The sequence below is a fragment of the Hippocampus comes genome, unplaced genomic scaffold (genome assembly GCF_001891065.2).
Source record: "Hippocampus comes isolate QL1 unplaced genomic scaffold, H_comes_QL1_v1.1 scaffold137, whole genome shotgun sequence".
In the NCBI taxonomy this organism is placed as follows: Eukaryota; Metazoa; Chordata; class Actinopteri; order Syngnathiformes; family Syngnathidae; genus Hippocampus; species Hippocampus comes.
Genome location: NW_017806002.1, coordinates 469,380 through 489,246, shown reverse-complemented (window position 1 = coordinate 489,246; position 19,867 = coordinate 469,380). Strand labels below are relative to the sequence as shown.

The 19,867-nt window shown below is 41.5% G+C and overlaps 1 protein-coding gene across 7 annotated transcripts in view; it reads left to right on the top strand.

Moving 5' to 3' along the window:
- The window catches only part of kaznb (kazrin, periplakin interacting protein b), a 98,108-nt gene that overhangs the window by 67,215 nt on the left and 11,026 nt on the right, over positions 1-19,867 (top strand). For 4 of the 7 annotated variants that reach the window (XM_019892408.1, XM_019892409.1, XM_019892411.1 and 1 more), the window contains one exon: positions 5,272-5,379. In XM_019892408.1, the coding sequence (XP_019747967.1) occupies positions 5,272-5,379 (108 nt within the window). Of the gene's footprint in view, positions 1-2,074; positions 2,101-5,271; positions 5,380-8,794; positions 9,042-17,617; positions 17,690-19,867 lie in introns of those variants that run through there. The other 3 variants (XM_019892413.1, XM_019892412.1, XM_019892414.1) reach the window with 3 other exon arrangements.

Here is a 19,867-nt window from a genome sequence, read left to right as displayed (position 1 = left end):
ATATTAGCATCGACAAATAAGGGCACCCGCATAATATGAAGCTTCAGTGGCGGATTATGTCCATTGATGCGCAGACAACAATTATGTACTAATGGCAACGTAATACAAAAGGGATGTGATATCACACTGAACTGTGTCGAAAATAATGTCAGTTTCATAATACATTTTGGAATACGTCAAATGGCCACCGCTTGGTGAAGCGTAGCTAATGGCACTGGTGAGTGACATTTTTAATCACGCTTTTTTAAAAATTTTGATACTTGAAAATATGTCTTCGTGTCAAAATGCTTCTATTGTTTTTTCTTTTAATTGTACTTCCATATGTGTGCAGTGTGCATAATTGCCGGGTTGTCACTGCAAAGTGCATGTTTTTGATTGGTTTACTTTTTGATACTTGAAATGCATTTGTACTGTTGATAATATGTGTGTCTGTCTGTCCGTCTGTCTATATAGTCTGGTAACGGGATCCCGCTGTAATACCTTTAATGTTGGAGGGGTTTTTTGTTTGTTTTTTTAGATTTTGGGAAAAATTCAAATTTGGTACATGTTACAACAAGCGTGTTGCATTAAAAGGCATTGGAGCTTTAAATAATCTTTTATTTTTCCCTCGGGAGGTCACTTAGTACATGGGTTGTTTGCAGCAAAAGTAGGAACCAATATGCCAATAGTGTGCCACTTGCAGCATTGGTGAGGCAGAAAACGTCTCAAGACAAGAAAAATCCTCGTAATAAGGAGCATGTTGCTTCTAACAGTATCTATGTTCACCCCCCCCCCAAAAAAAAACATGACATTGCCGATTCACTTTGAATAGAAAGTGTGTAGGTTCCATCGTCTTTTCTATCTGAAGTTGTCTCATCCAGAGCTGCTAACAAGCTAGTTTTAGTTCTATTATTGATACAAGCATTCCTTGACTACGCTTGACTGTGTACCGCGATCAGAGCATAAAAGCGACAGAGGAAGAAGGGCCCAATGGAAGTGTTAGTGTTTCTCTGGAAATTCGGCTTGATGAGGACTTTTCTCACTGCAGCCCTTCAATCTTTTATTATTGTGCTCAGCGAGTTATTCTCTTTTAACTCCTCGCACGTGCTTGATCTCGCTAGAATAGTGAAGAATGCAGAACAATGTAAGCTTTGGCACAAGCCCCTGCAAGACTGTAAAATTTGCCCCATAGGAAATAATGGTACCGGTAATTTATTCAGTCTGTTCCTGGGTCAACCTGTTGCCATTACCAATCTTTATTTACTGCGCAGGAAACTCATTTCACAACCAGCAGCAGTTTGGCACTTAGCGAGACTTCAAAAAAACAGCTTTCAAAATGTTTTTTTTTTTGTTTTTTGGTGGGGGGGGTGCCACTCGCAGTTGAAGTTTACTGTCAAACTTAACATAAAACAAAGAAATTTACATGTGAACCAAACAACATAACTGCCTTAAAATCATAATAGGAAACATTTGGCATTGGTGTCTCGGTGTTAAAACCCTTCACGTAATGGAGATTATTTACGTGTGTGTGTTTGTGTCATACATGTATATAAACACAAAAAATGTGGCAAATTTGGTATTCATTTAACATTAAATGAATATCATTACTGATTCTTTTTTCTAAAATGCGATATTATAGCGTGCAATGTGGAATACATTCCACAAATGTTTTTTTTTTTTTTAACCTTTATTTCCATCACTCCTGTGAAACAAGCCAGAGAATTTTTGCAACTTCTGAAGCGTTTTCTGTTTGTTATTCACCATTTTCTGAATCGTGTTAAAATTGCCATTGTTGTTATGTTTTCGTTGAGATTCCATTTGGTTTTGTTCCCTCGTGCCCTTTTTGTCGCCACCTGTTCTCGTCATCCGGGTCCCTTGTGTTAACCAGTCAGCTCCCTCAACCATTTGTGTCTTGTTCAGGTGTTTCTCGTTGACTCTTAGTCCCTTTGTCTCGTTGTCACTTGGTTTGTAAGTTCCCTGGGTTCTGTCAGTCTTGGTTGGATTGTGTGTCTGTGTCCCCCTGTCATGTTTTGTTTCTGTCATAGGTTTTTGTTACTTGGGTTTTCTGTGGTTTTCAGGACTTTGTTTGTATACTTCAGTTAGTTTTTCCAGTCTACTCCTGTGAGTATTTTTTTGCGAATACATTTTGCTCAGTCCACCCTGCTTTTTGGGTTCCTCTACCTACCACCTCGCAAAAGTGACAATTGTATTTTTACTATATTATTGTTGAGTGTTTGTTCACTCTATGCCTAATTGTAAAAGCCAGTGAATGATAGATAACACCCAGCACTCTTTGAACCCCATAAAAAAAAAATTTAAAAAAAACGTGTGAAGGACAAAAAAAAAAAAAAAATCACCTGCTTCATTTGATATTATCTATTTATTTGTACCATTAGCAGCTTTTGGCGCAAAAAAGCGTGAAGGAGATTTTTCTGCTGGAGTCTTTCCAGAGGCAGATTTCCTTGCTTAATCTCCCCCCACACTTTTTAAACCCAACCTCATCTTGCTGTTGTGGTCGGCGAAGGCTCATGTGGGCTCCTGCCCGAGCGCCAGTACCAGCTGTGACCCGCAGTGTTAAGCAGATGAACTCTAACGTGTGTGTGTGTGTGTGTGTGTGTGTGTATGTGTGTCTGTGCGCGCGCGTGCCTGTGTGTGTGTGTGCACTCATACCGTTGCACATTTGCATGTGTTTGGCCTTACATTTACAGCTGTTGGGCAAACATTGCGATTGTTTGGAATCTGCGTTTGGTCCTTTGACATGATTTTGACATTTATGGAAATAAAGCACTGTGGGAGGCCATGATTGAATTTGTGTTGAATTTTCTCAGTATATATGACGTACAGTAGGTTATGGAAGAAGTGGCAACTGGTTGATGGGGTATCTTATGGTGTCTTAATATGTCTGTGACTTTTTTGGGTCCAACCCTGTTTCATACACAAGCGAGTAACTGTGTGGCCTACCCCACCACATATGCTGCTGACCCAATGGGGAATTTGGCTTTCAATATCATGGCAACCGGTGGGGAAGCTTTAGCCTTATGACTAGAGTGGCTTGGACTTGGGGGAACACAGCCCAGTGGGTTTTTGAAGCTAGCAGCCAAATACTAATTTGTGTGGGGGGCGGGGGGGGTGCAGCTCTGCTTACCTTTATGGCTTGACATAATAGGTCAGGGGTGTCAAACTCATTTTTGTCATGGGCCATATTTGAGTGACCGTTTCCCTTGGAAGGCCGTTATGACTCAAACCATATCAAGAAGTCAAGAAAAACGGTTTATTCCACTTTTGTTTCAGTTACTGTCATGACGGGTTTGGTTACAAGAAAATGCTTACAATATCATTCTTATTTATTACAGATGAGAATTTCAAATTTCGGTACAGATTTTAGCTAGCATCATGAAAGTTGACATGTTTGATTTGCTTTTGCGGGCAACATAAAATGAGGTGTCGGCCGGATCTGGCCCCCGGGCCTTGAGTTTGACACCTTTGTTATAGGTAGTGCGTTCCACTGGTGAGAAATGGGGGTGTTTCTGCTGAATAGGTCCTCTGGGTGATGCTGTTTCTGTCAGTTGCTGAAAAGTGGCTTTGGATCTTCTCGTCGTGTAGCTGACCATTTCATGGGCAAACAATATAGGGGCCTCTTATGTAAGTTAGAACCCACATTTGTGTAACAATGGGCTATTTTTGTGGACAGCTTTTACTGTCACAACATTGGATGTCTACTACTACCTTAATGACGAAACGCACCCATGTTCATCTCTTTAAATAATGAGCACCCCCCCCATAGATTTAAAAATATAAAATGGCCTACTTTGTCAGTTAATCCAGCTTCAGTCTCAAGCAACCGGAGCAGTTTTGTGACACAAGTCTGCTGTGGTGCTTTGTACACAAACAGCTCACGCAAAAGGGAAGAAACTTCACAAGGACTTGAAGTCAATGAGGCGTTGAAGTGCACAGTGCACTAATGAACAACTAAAAAAAGTCTTGCATCCTCCTTCTCCTTCTCCTCCTACACTGTGGAAGTTTTCAAACCGTTAGTTCCAAGCAGGGAGTATCATCTCCCTCATCTTCTTTCCTCGCTGTGTAATGGGTGTGTCCCTGAAGGGGCTTTTTGTCACCACGAGGGAGGAAGGTGGGGGATGTGTGTGTGTGTGGGGGGGGTTTGGGACTCACATGGCCCTCAGGCGGCCTTACAGAATCTTTTCCAGCTTCATGCATGTAGAGTATTGATTGATCACAAGGACATGTTGTTACGCTCATCTAGATAAAAAGTTGTTCCGCTGCAGGCAAGTAAAAATGTCTGTGCTGATTTGATTTAGGTATTTTGTTTGCCTGCTGGGAAGAGAAATATGATGTGCAGCTTCACTTTCCATGTGCCCCCTAGTGTGGGACAGAAGAAAGTCACTTGATTAGGGTGTTAAAAAAGTCTTCTGTCAAGTTTGTGGTTCTTTCACAGCGCCGGAGAACTTATTTGACCATTTTACTGACGCTTTTTGGGTGTGATAGTCCAATTCTGTCTCTTTTTTCATCATAAAGGAGATTTATTGTCTGAGATAAAAGCCGGGGAGGTATAAAAGTCATTGTTCACAACTGTCACGTTGGCTAGAATTCCTCTGTCTTATTTTTATTGCCGTCACCCCATAAACGGGGGTGGTGCGAGAAACATGAAAGACATGATGATTCATTTTAATTTGACTTAAAAGTGAAATTGAAAATATTGATTTGACTTAATATCGTATGGCAACCAGTTCCACAAACAAAACTAAGTTAGTTGTTGTCTGTGTGTTTATTTATATATTGAATGTCAAGTGCTGGCTCACAGATGCATTTTTGTAAATCGGCAGACAACCAAAGATTTACTGTGTTGTTAAATTTCATACTTCAAGGGGGGAAGGCAAGTCAAAAATTGTCCTCACAATAATATGTTCTATGCGCCCCCAACTCGTCTAAACACGGCATTCTGATGAATATTGCATTTGTGGAAGATGAATTCAAGCAACAAAACCCACCCGTTTTCATCCATCTCAAGGGGCGGCCATTTTGACGACTGAAAATGACATCACAGTGCCTAACGAGCGTCACGGCTCACCTTCTGTCTGCGCTTGGTCATGTGACTCTCGCAAGCCGATGCATTAGTTTTTAGTCGCTGTTAATACTGTTTCGTCAGAAACACCATTTTTGGCAGCCATGTTTTGATTGGTGTTCCGGTTGGTTCTGGAAAACATTTTTCCTTTAGAATTTCAACGTCTATTTCCAGCTCATTGCCACTGATTTTTTTTCTTTCCTTCTTTGCAGATCCAGCCGTGCATCACAGGCAGAAGACAGTGGTGACTGACATGTGCTACCCGGCAGAGATTTCCAGCCTGATGGACTTCGGCTCTCCCGACTGCTCGTTGGGCAAAGGTACACGCTCGCCTCCGGGATAGAAAGAGTGAGCCAGAGAGGCGTCGCCTTGGCAACCATGTGTGCGGGGATTTATCAGGGTAGTTAAAGGAGGCAGGAGGGAGGTTAAATCAGGGAGCAAAGGTGTGTGCCGGCCACCATACACAACACTTCAGGCTTTGGATGTTGCAGTGTGCCATGTGAGAAAAGCCTTTGCACTTTGAAAAGAAGTAATTGCACTGGAGTTACATCAGTGTGGCTGCTAATTTTCTTCATATTCACAAATAGGATTTAATTTCTTTTTTTTTTTTCTTTCTTTTTTTTTTTGCATCAAAGCCTGTGTGATAATTACATTGACCAGCATATAATTACCGTATGTATGCTCGGTGAAGAGATACCCTCATCAAGCGCTATTGATCACACATCCATAAACCCATTGTGTCCATTTCTTGTGATTCTGCCCACAGGCTCCATCATTCTGGATGCAACATTACCACAGTGACATAATATTTGTTATAATGCTAAAGTATATTACGATAAAAAAGTGAGAAATTATGACCAGAATCAACTGTACCTTTACACATATATTTGTCTATAACATGATAAGCTCCGGCACATCCGCAAACCGAGTGAGGATAAGTGGTTCAAAAAATGAATATTGTTAAAGTCTCTTGAGATCTACTTCTAGAATATCAGAAAAAGACATTTGGAATTTCTGGTGGCACGGTGGTTGATTGGTTAGCACGTCCACGCCTCACAGTGCAGAGATGCAGGGTTCAATTCCGGCTCAGACCTTCCTGTGTGGAATTTACATGTTTTCCCCGTGCCTGCGTGGGTTTTCTCCGGGTACTCCGGTTTCCTCCCACATTCCAAAAACATGCATGGCAGGCTGATTGAACACTCTAAAATTGTCCCTCAATGTGAGTGTGAGTGCGGATCTGTGTGCCCTGCGACTGGCTGGCAACCGGTTCAGGGTGTACCCCGCCTACTACTGCCCAAAGATAGCTGGAATAGGCTCCAGCACGGCCCGCAACCCTCGTGAGGATAAACAGACTATGGATAAAAATGGATGGATGGATGGATGGATGGAATGTTGTAATTTCTTTGGACGGGGAAAAGGGGACAAGGGAGGAATTTTAAAGGGCCAATATTTTAACATTGTGATTTGTTAGGTTTGACTTTATATGAACCTTTTAGTTTATGACAACGAAGTACTAAAACGGGATAAAATTATCAGCATATTAAGAATGCAATAGAATTATAATATCCTATGTATTTATGGAGAAAGAAGTTTCAATATGTAAAAATTTGGCTCTGAATTCTTCTCAGTCCTTCGCCGGCTTGCAATCAAGAAGTTAGCTTCTCTTCCGTTGCCATAGAAAACCATGATTTAGTGCCCTGTAAATCTTGGTGGACATGCGAGGACACCTCCCACTTTGCGTGAGCACCAGCTTCAGTGTTCATGCTACTATTCAGAGTTGTGCACAGTGTTTGTACACAATGCAAGACCGAAGTAAAATTTAACTACTCCAATCTGGTTCATAATTAGTCTGTCATTGCCATGGACAGCCTGCGGGATCGACTTTAGTGGTTTGTAATGTTGATGGACTAGCCAGGACACATCCCATGTTGTGTTAGCATTAGCCGCAGTGCTAACGGCACTTTTTCTGACCTAATCTGTGCGGGGTTTTTTTTCCATTCCAAATGAGGCAACATTGTGTAGGTAATCATGTGACTCAATGTTAATGCTACGCTGGTTGGCAATAAGATGATTAGCATCCTCTGTCATTGCCATGGCAACCCCGCATTACCTACTATCGTGGTCTAGCATCCTTTGATCCATTTTCTATACTGGTTGCCATCCTGACGCCCGTCAGAGCGTTTCCTTTTTGCCTCTCCAGTTCCATTTCTCAGCTACAGGGAGAGCTTGAGAACCAAAAGAAATCTGCCTTGTGTGATTTATTTATTTTTTTTCTTTCCATCAAAATTTGGGCCTGCGATGTGCTTGACTATAGCTAATATTTCAGTTTGTCTATAATGCGGCTCTCTAGCTACGCTCCTCCGGCTCTGTTCATAACACAGACTGACAGTTCACCAACGAGGGCTTTTTTGACAACTTCTGCAGGCTTTTAAAAGTGAGCGCGGCCAATGAATGACACGCCGGTGCAGGGTGTTAAGCTGAAGGGAAAAAAGACAGCGAGAGAGTGGAAATATTGCAGTTGAAGAAGTGTCGGGATGAAAGAAATGAGCCTCGATGAGATTGAGTGCTGGAGGAGGAAGCCCACTTCTCCTTTTGACAAGTCTCGCTATTAAAGCAAAAGAAATTGTGTCTTGTTTTAATGGACTTGGATGACGTTATTGCAGCAATTTTCACCGTGTGTTAAAAAGCCCGAAGGGGACATATTATTGAAAATTGACTATTTAAGGGCTTGTATGGAAATTGTTGGATCTCTGTGGCGTCTGTCCACCCATCAAGCGAAAGTATTTGTGTTTTGGTGGCTGTCGTATGTCGTGCTGCCTCCACAAGTAAAAATGCTTTTATTGTCCTTACTGGAGACTCTGCTTCAGCAAGTAGAAGAAAACTGACAGCAAGGTGAAGAGAGAGAAATGATGGGGTGGGGGTTAATAGTACCATTCTTATGGATTCAGGAAATGGTCTAAATATGATCAAAGTGATCATTTTAAGAGGAAAAAAGTCACAATTTCAAGAATTAAATTAATTGAGGTATTCAGAATGTGCCGTCACAGACCACACAGAAACGTGTGATCAGAATGACACTATAGGTTGAACTGACTAGTCCCCAACCGTTTTTCAAGGACCAATTCATAGTAGTACACATTTTTCGCGCCTCCGGCAATCATTCGTCATTGATGGCTGAGTGGGGTGATGTGGTCGCTTGTGTATATTACCGATCGGAAACTGATCTGTGTGGCCGGTAACCAAATGGCCGACGGAATGATATGGACCACTGGACTAGTCGACTTACAGACGCGTCGACTTAAACGCTGCGCAATGACATCAATAGCTTGAAGTTGACTCAGTGCCACTCACGTGTTTTGGCATTTACTCTTTGGGTGCCGTTGATGTGAAATGTCATCAGGAGTCGACTATAACAGCATCGACTATAAAATGTCCGAATTCTTTCACAGTCATACAACAGAAAATGGAAGTTATTGTGAGGTAGGAAATTGCTCCTCCTGATACAGAAACACGACACACATCTTTTCGAAGCGGTGTGAAAGATTCCTTTGTTCTGTCCTGTGCTGTAATAGCTCTCGGCCATCGGGTGGCGTCAGTGTGTCTCTGACTCACCTGGCTCGTTGTCACCTGAGTCTTCAGGTGCCATTTCCCCTCCCCCGCCTCCTCCTCCTTCTTCTTGTCCTCTTACAGGAGGAGGAAGGGTGACTTGCTGGGTGTGTCCCTCCAAACACACGCAGAACAAGAAACGCGCTCTCAAAGGACCACTTCCTGGTTACCTGGCCTGTTCTGGGGCGGGGACTGGGCGGTCGAGCGCTCTCACACGGGTGGCGTGTATGGTGTGTGTTGAACGTGTTGCTCGGTGTGTGTTTTCGTGTTTGCTCCCATTTGCTATGAGAGCTCACGCTGACGGGCCTGACAGTGGAGCCGAGCCGAGCCAGGGCCGACGAGGCCATGAGGTCTGACAGGGAAGAGGGCAAGGCCGGTGAGTGAGACACACACACACACACACACACACACACACACACACACACACACACAAAGTCCAGGCTTTTTGGTGTGTATGCGTGCATGTGTGTGTGAGCCGAGACTGGAGTGAGTTCAAGTTCACAGCGTCATTGTGAGCATGCTGCAGTCTCGTGAGTGGTCACCGTTTGCTTTTTGGCTTCGTGATTATATGTTAGGTGTAACCATTGCACCACTTTCACTTTGCAGCAAGGTATCATGTAGGGATGATGTCGCTGTTATTGAAATGAGTGTAATATGAACAAAAACAGATGGAGTTTCTCCAAATGATTTAGTTAAGTCTGGAAAAACACCACCAACAAAAATGGGTATCAACTAACAATATGGAGATAAAGGCATTTTATTAAATAGCAATTTTATAATTTTGTTTTTGTTTTTCTACTACATTGGCAGTCACTGGAAATAAGTGCAGTATGTCACTGTCTGATTTTCAAAGTTTTTAATTTTTGTGACAATTAGCATAATTCAGCATTGTAACATTTTATTTTGGAATATATCTTTTTTATTTTTATAAACATAATTGGAATTATTTTGTAATTATAACAGAAAACGTTTATTTTACTATTTAGTGATTTACATCTGTTTAAAAAAATAGATTGTTGAAATTACATTCATTGTCACTGCATTTTATTTAGTTGTGCTTTGACTTCAGAGGTGAATTCATTCTGTGAACGCACTCATAACTCAAAACACACACATCTAGAATCAGGGCAATGCGACACAAGAAAAATCTTTCCGAATTGTCATTCCAAGGCTTCCAACATGAATATCAGACATTGGTTTGTGGCAGGAGAGATCACTCGTTGTCATGCGCCGACCTAGATAGTTCCAATGGACGACGTGCTTATCGGTTAATCTGGCGCAATAGAATGTAAGCATGGCGCGCAAGCGTATGGTGGTATGAGGATATGTTGATAGGAGCAGGCATAAGCACGTTCACATAGTTTGTGTTGGATAACATGCTGGGATTTAATGCTCTATAGGCAACGTGACAGTTCTATCTTTGGTACAGATATGTTCGAATTGTGGATTACTTGGGGATGTTTAGTGGAATTAAGATTAAGCGCCCCAGACACTCAACACTTTGGACACATTATTAGGTACACCTGCACAAGATGACGTCATCATACGAGCTGTGTGTCATCTCATTTGCATGTATGTTTGAATATGAATGATTGCAATTATTATTGTTATTAGTAGTAGGAGGTAAGTGGATTACATAGTTACTAGTAGTTATAGTATGTTGGCAGGTTGTTAGTGAGCCTGAATACATGTTTGTTAGTTGTTCATGGATGAATTATGCATGAGCAGCTCTAGTTGTTTTGTTGATTGCTTGGTTAGTTATTTGAGTGAGGGGAATTCAGGGTTAGTTCGTTAGTCAGTCCGTTAGGTAGTGAGTTAGCTAGTTATTTAATTCGTGGACTATTACATACTCGTGTTTTGTTTGCTAGTTATAGCCTCTAACAACTTGTTACCGTCACTACTCTGCACTACTGAAAACTTTGTATGAATGACTGTGAATTTTATTTCATTTCATTTTCATTATATTTTAATAGGTGGCACGATGTATGACTGGTGAGCACGTCCTCCTCACAGTGCAGAGGTCACGGGTTCAATTCCGGGCCCAGGCTTTCCTGTGTGGAGTTTGCATGTTCTCCCCGTACCTGTGTGGGTTTTCTCTGGGTATTCAGGATTCCTCCCACATTCCAAAAAAAATGCACAGTAGTTTAATGGAACGCTCAAAATTGTCCTTCGGTGTGATTGTGAGTGTGAATGGTTGTTTGTGTGCCCTGCGATTCAGGGTGTATCCTGCCTCCAGCCCGAAGACTAACTGGTAAATGGGCTGTCTCTTATGTAGCGCTTTTCTACCTTTGGTACTCAAAGCATTTCACACCGATTCCTCATTTACCTACTGATGACGCAGCATCAGGAGCAACTGGTAGTTCAGTGTCTTGCTCAAGGTCACCTCGACAAGGTCATAATGGGCCAGGGAATGGACCCCCAATCTCTAGGGTGGGAGACGACCACCCTACCAGAGTCATGCTGCTCCCACAGCTGGGAGAGGCTCCAGCATGCCCACGACCCCCCGTGAGGATAAAAGGTTCAGATAATGGATGGATACATCTATTTTTTGTATTGAATTATTTTTTTTGACTTTACATTTTTGATGAAAATGTTTGGACTTTTTGGGCTTTGCTGTTGTTACAGTCAACCGCAAATTCCAGATGAATATCGGTAGGACAGATTGTACATAAAGAGAGAAGAAAAGGAAAAAAAAAAAGAAAGCAGATGGTATCATCACACTCAGTTTGCTTGTGAAAGTGACATCAGTGGAGGTCCCACATATAGCATCTCGCTATTATTTAATTTGGACATTTTGCTAATATAAATATTTCATTTAATCTCCGTGGTATGATTCAAGGACAAATGTTGTGCATAGTAATGAATCCGCATTAACCGCCATGTTGAAATCCTCTCATTCAAACGACAAACAAATAACCTTGATGATGTTCTTCACTGGCCTACGGAGTGTGCTGAGCACTGTGCTCATTCTCCTGTTTGGAACGACTCTTTCGTTAATATTTAAAGCCATGTATTGTATATGCGGCTTTTATCAGTCTCTGCAGAGCTTATCTCTGTCATAGTCATATTAATTCTCTGGATGCATAATAATCCTATGCTGCTTGCCAGTATTAAAAAGGGACTTCACTTTCACCGCATGAATAAACACTTCATGGACAGGCTATTTGATACATGTGTGCAATGGATTGTGACCTTGTCATGTAATTGCTAGGTTTATTTTATTGATGTATCCCACTAAACATTTGCAATGCAGATATGTCAATACCTTTTGTTTATATAAAGACAGTGAGTTAGTTAGAGCCCTACTATTTGTTTGGTCGGTTGGCTGGCAAGTTAGTTGGATCACAGGCATACTACCCATACTGAAGGTGCTGTTCGGTGGGTTAGTTATTCAATTAAGTAGCAGGTATAATGCATGGTTGATTGCATTACAGGCATAGTAGTTGGATAGTTAGTTAGATACCGGTAGTTAGATAATTGGTTGTGGTTGTTCCATTCAGTCGCAGGTATAATGCATGGTTGATTGGATTACAGGCGTAGTAGTTGGTTAACTAGCTAGATAGATAATTGGTTGGTTGTTTGGTTGGTTAGTCTGAATTTGGGCATTCTAGTTAGTTGGTTAATTATTTTGTTAGTTGGATTGCTGGTTTACAAGGTAGTTTTAGTTTTGTTGGTGTACTAATTATTTGATGTATTGGTACTAGTGACTCTGTTAGTCAGTTCATCAGTTAGTCTGCTTGCTATCTTAGAAATTTGGGTTATTGGCTAGTTAGTTGGAACAGCAGATAAAGCTGTTGAAAAAGAAAAATGCACCCAAGATGATGCACTGCACTGCGACCTACAGGACTGGAATGAAATGATCTCACCCTGCACGTTGGGATTGTTGGGCTGAGGTGGAGGTCTGTGCTCTATAAACAGCCTTTTGAACAGTCGTGGTTTTTGTGTCATCCCCTCTTGCGGCATTGTGGATCATTTTGTTGACGAGCCTGGAATCTGTGGATTATCTCCACGGTTGCGTCATCTGGCATCGTGACAGGAAACGGCTCTTTCCAGAAGAAGCCTGATCAATGCGATGCGTGCCGAGGCTTTGACTAACGATTAGCCAATCAGCTCAGAGAAGCGCGACTAACTCCGCTGCCAAACTTTGCAGCATGTTTTCGCACAACACCTTCCTAATTTAGCCCTTGAAAATCGACCATATGTCCTCACGTGAAACCATATTCTGCCTATAAAACCAGTCCAATTTGTTCTCTTTACCCGATAGAACAGGAACCAGCTTCCTGTATGTAGTGGATGGATGGATGGATGGATAATGGACAGATTATATATGGATCTTACATACATTATGTAAACATACATCATTAAAAAAAATTCTCCTGTTTTCTAACCGCTATTGGTTGGTTGGTTGGTTGGTTATCACCACCTAATTTTGCAGAGGAGTTTTAAGGGCTGGGCAATGAGGCTGTAAAGTGTATCACAATATAAATATTTCATATCTGTCGATATTGATAATTATTATTATTATTATTATACAAGGGCTTGCAGAAAAAAGACTGCATTTAGGTGCAAATAAAGAAAGTTGTCAATCAAGATTAAAGTAATGTCTTGTTCTACAAAATATGCTTTGTATTTTGTCAACAATTGCAATGAATATCTCTTCACATCAAGCATGCAAATCAGAATAAAAACATGTCCAACGCATTATTTGAAAATATGTGCAACATGCAAAGAATTTTGCAAATAGAGAACCCAGCATTACCTTCAGGTTGTCAGTTAGAGCCACAACACAAAACAAACCTCTTGCCAAGTCAGTCTTTTCTGGAGAAGCGCATTGAGTTGTAACCATCCATCCATCCATTTTCCGATCCACTTATCCTCATAAGGGTGACGGGGGCTGCTGTAACCTATCCCAGCTGTCTTCGGGCAGTAGGCGGGGGACACCCTGAACCGGTTGCCAGCCAATCGCAGGGCACACAGAGACAGCAACCATCCGCGCTCACACTCACACCTCGGGACAATTTTGAGTGTTCAATCAGCCTGCCATGCATGTTTTTGGAATGTGGGAGGAAACTTTAGTACCCGGAGAAAACCCACGCAGGCCTGGGGAGAACATGCAAACTCCACACAGGGAGGCCGGAGCTGGAATTGAACCCGGTACCTCTGCACTGTCAAGTCGACGCGCTAACCACTTGATCACCGGGCCGCCGCGTTGAGTTGTATATGAAATGTAAATCAAATTGCCTTCGTAAAAATATCAAACCAGCATTTGAATAAAATAAATCTTTATTAAAGCATCCAAAATATTGCCATGCTTAATTATTTGATTTTTCCTCTCTCACCAACCATTGCTTCTCCTGCTATCATGTTTTTTTGTTTTTTTGTTTTTTAAGAAGAAGAAGAGACACAATGGCAAAACTTCAAATCACTAGCGTGTGTGTTCGGGCTTGCTTGCTTACATTTTTACCAAAGATTTCTCTATTTCACCCACAGGTACATATGCCATTATAAATATGGTGAAATCATTGTTTGAAAACACAGTGTGTTTTGTAGGTTCTGTTTTTGTCCTCCAGATTTTTTTCTATCGACCATTTTTATCAACATATTTTCTTTTGATGTATTTCGGGTGTCTCGCACAATATATATTGATATTGATTTATCGACCAACCCTCGGAGGTTGTGTGTTGTCATATCTTTGGTGCTGGGGGAAACAAAAAGATTAAAAGCAAGTACCGCTCAAGGAAGTTATTTTCACTTTTCACAGTGCAAGTCAGAGACGGTTATTCTCAGTAGCCATTGCTGGACTTTATCCAGCTTTTGAGTGAAAATAAAGACCGGCTGCACGTCTGTCTGACCAATGGCAGTGGAACATGTTATCAAAATTTATAACAATACCTACCCAATGTAATGTTCATCCACATAAATCCAACAAATTGTTTTCTATTGAAAGTCCCCTTGACACCCAGTGATATGCTTCATTGTGACAGCGCGAGCGCTCGTTTCAACAGCGGCTTGAGATGTGTCTGAACAGCGTCGCCCGTGCGTTGTCGTCACTTGACGTCTGTGGACAGGAGCCCAGTGTGCCCGTTATAAACGTGCAAATCAATTAGAGCTCTCTACGCTTGGCATCCTGGCGCTCAGCTCGTTTGTAACGCAAGCCCACTAACAATTTATTAGAGTATCCGTGCCATGGCGTACCCTTTTTTTTTTTTTTTTTTAAACTACAAAAAAACAGCAGCACCTGCCAAAGCATGTAAACAATCTCTTAGATGCCTGCACACAGAAAAGAAGGCCGACCTAATCTTTGATGAATGTAACATTTCTTCAAATAGCATGCACTTTCACAGACGTGCCCTCCAACTGTGAATATAAACACCTACCTTGAAAAGATTTCTCCCTCATCACCACCTGGGATTTATTCAAAAAAAGATGATAGTCAACCATTCAAATGCTGAGCCCACTTGTTGCAAACCAAAGCAGCAGCAGCAACTATCGAAATGTCATTCTCTTTCAGATGCCTACACAAAAATCAAAGTATTTTTTAGTTTTCAACTACATTTTTACTAGACATGAATTGCACCTGACTGGTAACATTTCTTTAATAGTATTATAAAAAGTGTAATGTGGAATTCAGCGCAAACCTGTATTGAAAATGCTAATTGTTGATGACCTCACGTTTTGGTTGCTGGCTAATGTTAAAGTTAAAAAAAAAAAAAAAAAAGAATCACTGCCCATTTTGGAGTTTGCCTTATTTTAAATAAATGAGAATATTTCTTGTTCCATGTTTTAACAAAGAAAAAAATCCCGTAGCTCAGATTGGCTGTTTGCTATGCTTTAGTTCACGGTTAGCTCCCTTTTCCAAACTCCTTGCAAGAGTTTTCCTTCTAATAGAGTTTGCCCTGTTCAATAATTGATTGCAAACAAAGAAAAAACAAACAAGTTCGCAGTGTCAGTTTTTTTTCTGTGCGATAGTGAAATCATTCGTCGTATGTCCCTGCCGTTGTAAAATACCAAATTCAACCCCAAATTTAAAGGGTAAAAATATGCCTCAAAATCACACAAATCTTTGTTGTCCAGTCTACTTCGGTCTCTGAAGTCAGCACCTTACAAGGGAGCATCAATAGATCAACAATGGCTATGCGTCTTGCCTTTTCTTTTGATTCTTGTCTTATTGTTTTGGGGTTTTTTTTTTTTTGTTTTTTTGATGAACTTACTCAAAAGTTGAGGTAGAGTCTAGTATTGTTTTAACATTATTAGTATTTACTCATAGTTTGCACAAACCTCACAGCTCGAAGGTTTGGGGTTTGAACCTCTGCTCCAACCTCTCTATGTGGAGTTTGCATGTTCTACCGGGCTTCTTCCTACATTCCCAAAAAAATACAGGTCAAGTTCATGACACCCTCAAAATTGCCCATAGGTTTGAATGTGATCGTCACCATCTCAACCGCAATAGATGATTGACGGATAAACACATTTTGTTTATGTTAAAGCGTTCTCGACAGGCCATGACTACCAAAGTCTTCTGAGTTATTCCAACGCACGCAGGCTCCAATCATCCGAGGCTCGTCTGTTACCTGGACGATGTTTAATCAAGAGCCCATGAGTCTGATCTTGACACCGTAATTAGATGGAGGGCAAAGCTCACTGGACCAGTGATCCTCTCGTAATGGAGTGCAGAAATAGCCAGCTGCACACACCGGCGCACACGCTAGATAATGCTGGGTCCATACATACTGATTCTTAACATCAACCAATTTTTAAAAATGTGAGAGACCGCACAACGAGGAGGAAAAAAAATAGGCTCGTATAAGTATGTTCTTACTGTATTACATGCACAACTTGTCGCCACCGACAATCTTGAGTCAAACCTGGGGCTCTATTTTGGCTCAACTGGCATTTGTGCACTCCATGTCAGAACGGGCATCGCTTCATTTTCATGCCAGCGCAAGTCTAGTCTAGCGTGTTTGGGGCCATGTTGTGCCCATTTGGGCGTTTCGGCGCACGGAGTTCCCTTGACCCTGAGTCATCTGACAATTTGGTAGCAGAACGGGCGCTTTGTCATCTTCTTGTCGAGGCAAAGGACTAATTCAGTGTGTTTTTGAATTTGGTAGACCTGTTATGCCTCAGTGGGCGGATCTGCTTTGCCGCCCCCAGCGCATCTGCAAATTTGATTACAAAAAGTAGAGTCAAATTTTAGGCTTCTCACAAGCAGGTTTATTTTGCTGCGCAGGTGGTTGAGAAGAAAAAAAAAAATCACTCGTAACACACCACAGGATAATCCCTCAGGATGATCTATGATTGGAAGGGGCGGGTGAAGGCTCGAATTCATCCCAATTACGGGATGTAGCACACTCTATGTCACAATTCCTCAGAGAAGGAAAAAGAGGAGACTGTTGCTCTGCTCCATCCTTGCAGTGATTTCCCTTATCAATGTAATTTCAAAGACTTTTTTCCCATTTGTCTGATGAAGCGCCCACACTTATCAGCTAATTGCTGCATTAGTCCTTTACAGTGTTCTGCACCCAAGCGGAACATTTGGCTTACAGTATTTAGTGCTTGTTGCAGTTTGGATTTGACTATGCAGTGGGCGTCGCCGTCCATATGTCGGCGGATTACGATGAGGTATTTTTAACCTCGTTACGGGAAAATTGTGCCACGGATTGATGTTAGCGCAGGAAGTCTGATGCCGAAAAAAAAAATTGTCAGGTTGTCGTTCCAGATCATCGTCGCAACTGACAAAAGAAGACTAATCCCAGCGATTATAACTGCTTTGACTCCTAAATCTCTGCAATATTATATTTCTGCTTTCCCTGATGCCTCGCACACTTGTATAGACGGCTCAGTAGGAGCTCGCACAGGATGAAACACTGTCAAGGTCTTTTTGTTTTTTGTTTTTTGCAAAGGAATGACAGCCGTTGCTGTCCTTGCTTTGAAACGCTTGCACGTTTGTTTCAGGTGGACTGAAGCCGTTAAACCTGCCCGGGCGGCCCTTCTTTCCCTACAAAGTCCTGCAGTGCAATGATCACTGTGAGCCAAAGCTGCCTCTGTTGTCCAATTATATCTACAGTAGGCTGTCAGATAGTCGGCCAGCTTAAGAATGACAACGATACAACTGTGGCCACAAACCCACTTAGAGTAAAATGCCTTCACTGTGGCTTTCAGTTGATCAAATAATTCAAATTTGCCAGTATGCGCTTTGTACTGTATGACAACTGCAGTCAGCCCATGCAATTAAATCAACCAACTATCGCTTTGTAAAATTAATTTTTCAATTATTTTCTTGATAAATCAAATAAAATATATAAACAAATTTCCAGCCCTTTATTCAGGACATTGTTTCAAATTGAAAATGCACAAACATTCACTGATTGCGATTCAGTTACTGTTTTGGTCCATCACATGTCCGAAAATATACAAACGTCTTGATAAGGCTTTCCCAAAATAAATGCAGAATTTTGCAAATGTTATATTTTGATCAAACACAAGGATAATCGGTCTGCCTTCCCGGAGAACTAAAGAAATCTGGGAATATTTAATGTTGAGATGAAATTCTGAGGATTTGGTCAATTTTAAGTTAATGTGCCAAAACTATTAATCGATAATTGAAATAGTTGTCGATTAATTGTGACACCTCTAAAGCTTTGACAGACACCTAATTTACATTCTCTAGAATTTGCATTATTACCCCAAATTCGACTCAAATAGTTGATAGATGTCCTGTTTTTAAGTCCAAAGGAACCTGTTTCGATGGTTCTAATGTGAGTTCCTATCACGACTTATGCTAGAAAACTATAAAAACATAAATGGGCATACAACCACACTGTAATGCATTTCAATTTAATTGGGTCATTCGTAAAGTGAATGTCAACAGCAGCCAGAAAATAAGTCAATAAAGTTGGAGAGACAGAAAGTCAAATACAGAAGTGAAATGTACAGTCATGACAACTGTATTAACCGCCATACTCTGTTTCACCCTGTTATATTTAGGGGAAAAATCGGCATTCAAACGTTTTTTGTTTCAATGTGGGGAAAAAAATGGAAAGGTTCAAAGGGGTATGAATATATTTGTGTTTATGTGTGGCGGCACTTCAGCCAGCAGCATCATCTCAAAGCAGCCGCGTATTAAACATTGGGACCTAAATGGGCACAATTTCATGGTTCAATCACGTGGTGGAAGTCGATTACAACTTATTTTCATGAGTACATCAAAGTAGGAAAATGTACTTTTTTAGCACAGCTGCATGAATTTGATCAACTGCTTCAATAGTTCGCCCTACGCTAGCACAACACCGCGATTTGTCTTCCAGACAATAAAAAATGGTGCCCCCGCCTTTTCTTGAAGCCAATCACTTTGCCCACTCTCCTTTGAGTGTGCGTGTGCGTAGTGGTCTTGTCGCAGGGCAAGGGAGGGAATAGCCTCTCCCGGCCAGTGGTGGTTTGACGGACACTTTAATAAGAAGCCAGGCTGAGAGGTTAATTGAACAGGCAAGTTAACAAGTAAAGGGAGGCATAGCGGCCTGGTGTTCTGCGGTAGGAGGAGCTTAACGGCCTGATGGAAGATCAGAGGCGTGTGCTCACTTCATAACATTATGTTTAAATGGCTTCCTCCATTTGAATTGAGAGAGGAGAGGCCGCAGTGAATGGAATGACATTGTTTTCACTGGGGAGGGGTTCGAATCTGACTCATTCCAACTTGTGACATGTTGACGTCATGCACTGTCCAATGAGCGTAATTGCAAAATCTGCCACCGAACCCAACAAGCATGCTTTTTTTTTTTTTAAATTCACACCAATGGACATTGTACTGCTCCTTCGGGTGTGCGGGCCTTGGCCACCTGGGCACCATATTGTACAAACATACATGGAGGCAGTGGTCAGAACTCAGTGAGCGACTGTAATAATAGTTGTTCTTCACCGAGGTAAAAGAAAATGTTTTTCTGTCTGTCTACATGTGTTGCTCCACTGTTTGTATTCAAATATCCATTGCTCAAAGGGTTATGACACAGGAACGCCAATGCTATTTGGGAGCCTGTCAATGGCAACTGGACTTGAAGGAATAGTTGTGTTGTTTTAGATAAACTACTCAGAATTATTTTCATTTTGTGTTTCATTTGGAGTACACTTCAACCGGGAGTGGCAATAAACAGATTGAAGCCTCATTGTTTTTTTAAGAAGAATTGTTTACTGTCTGCCAAACTGTGACTT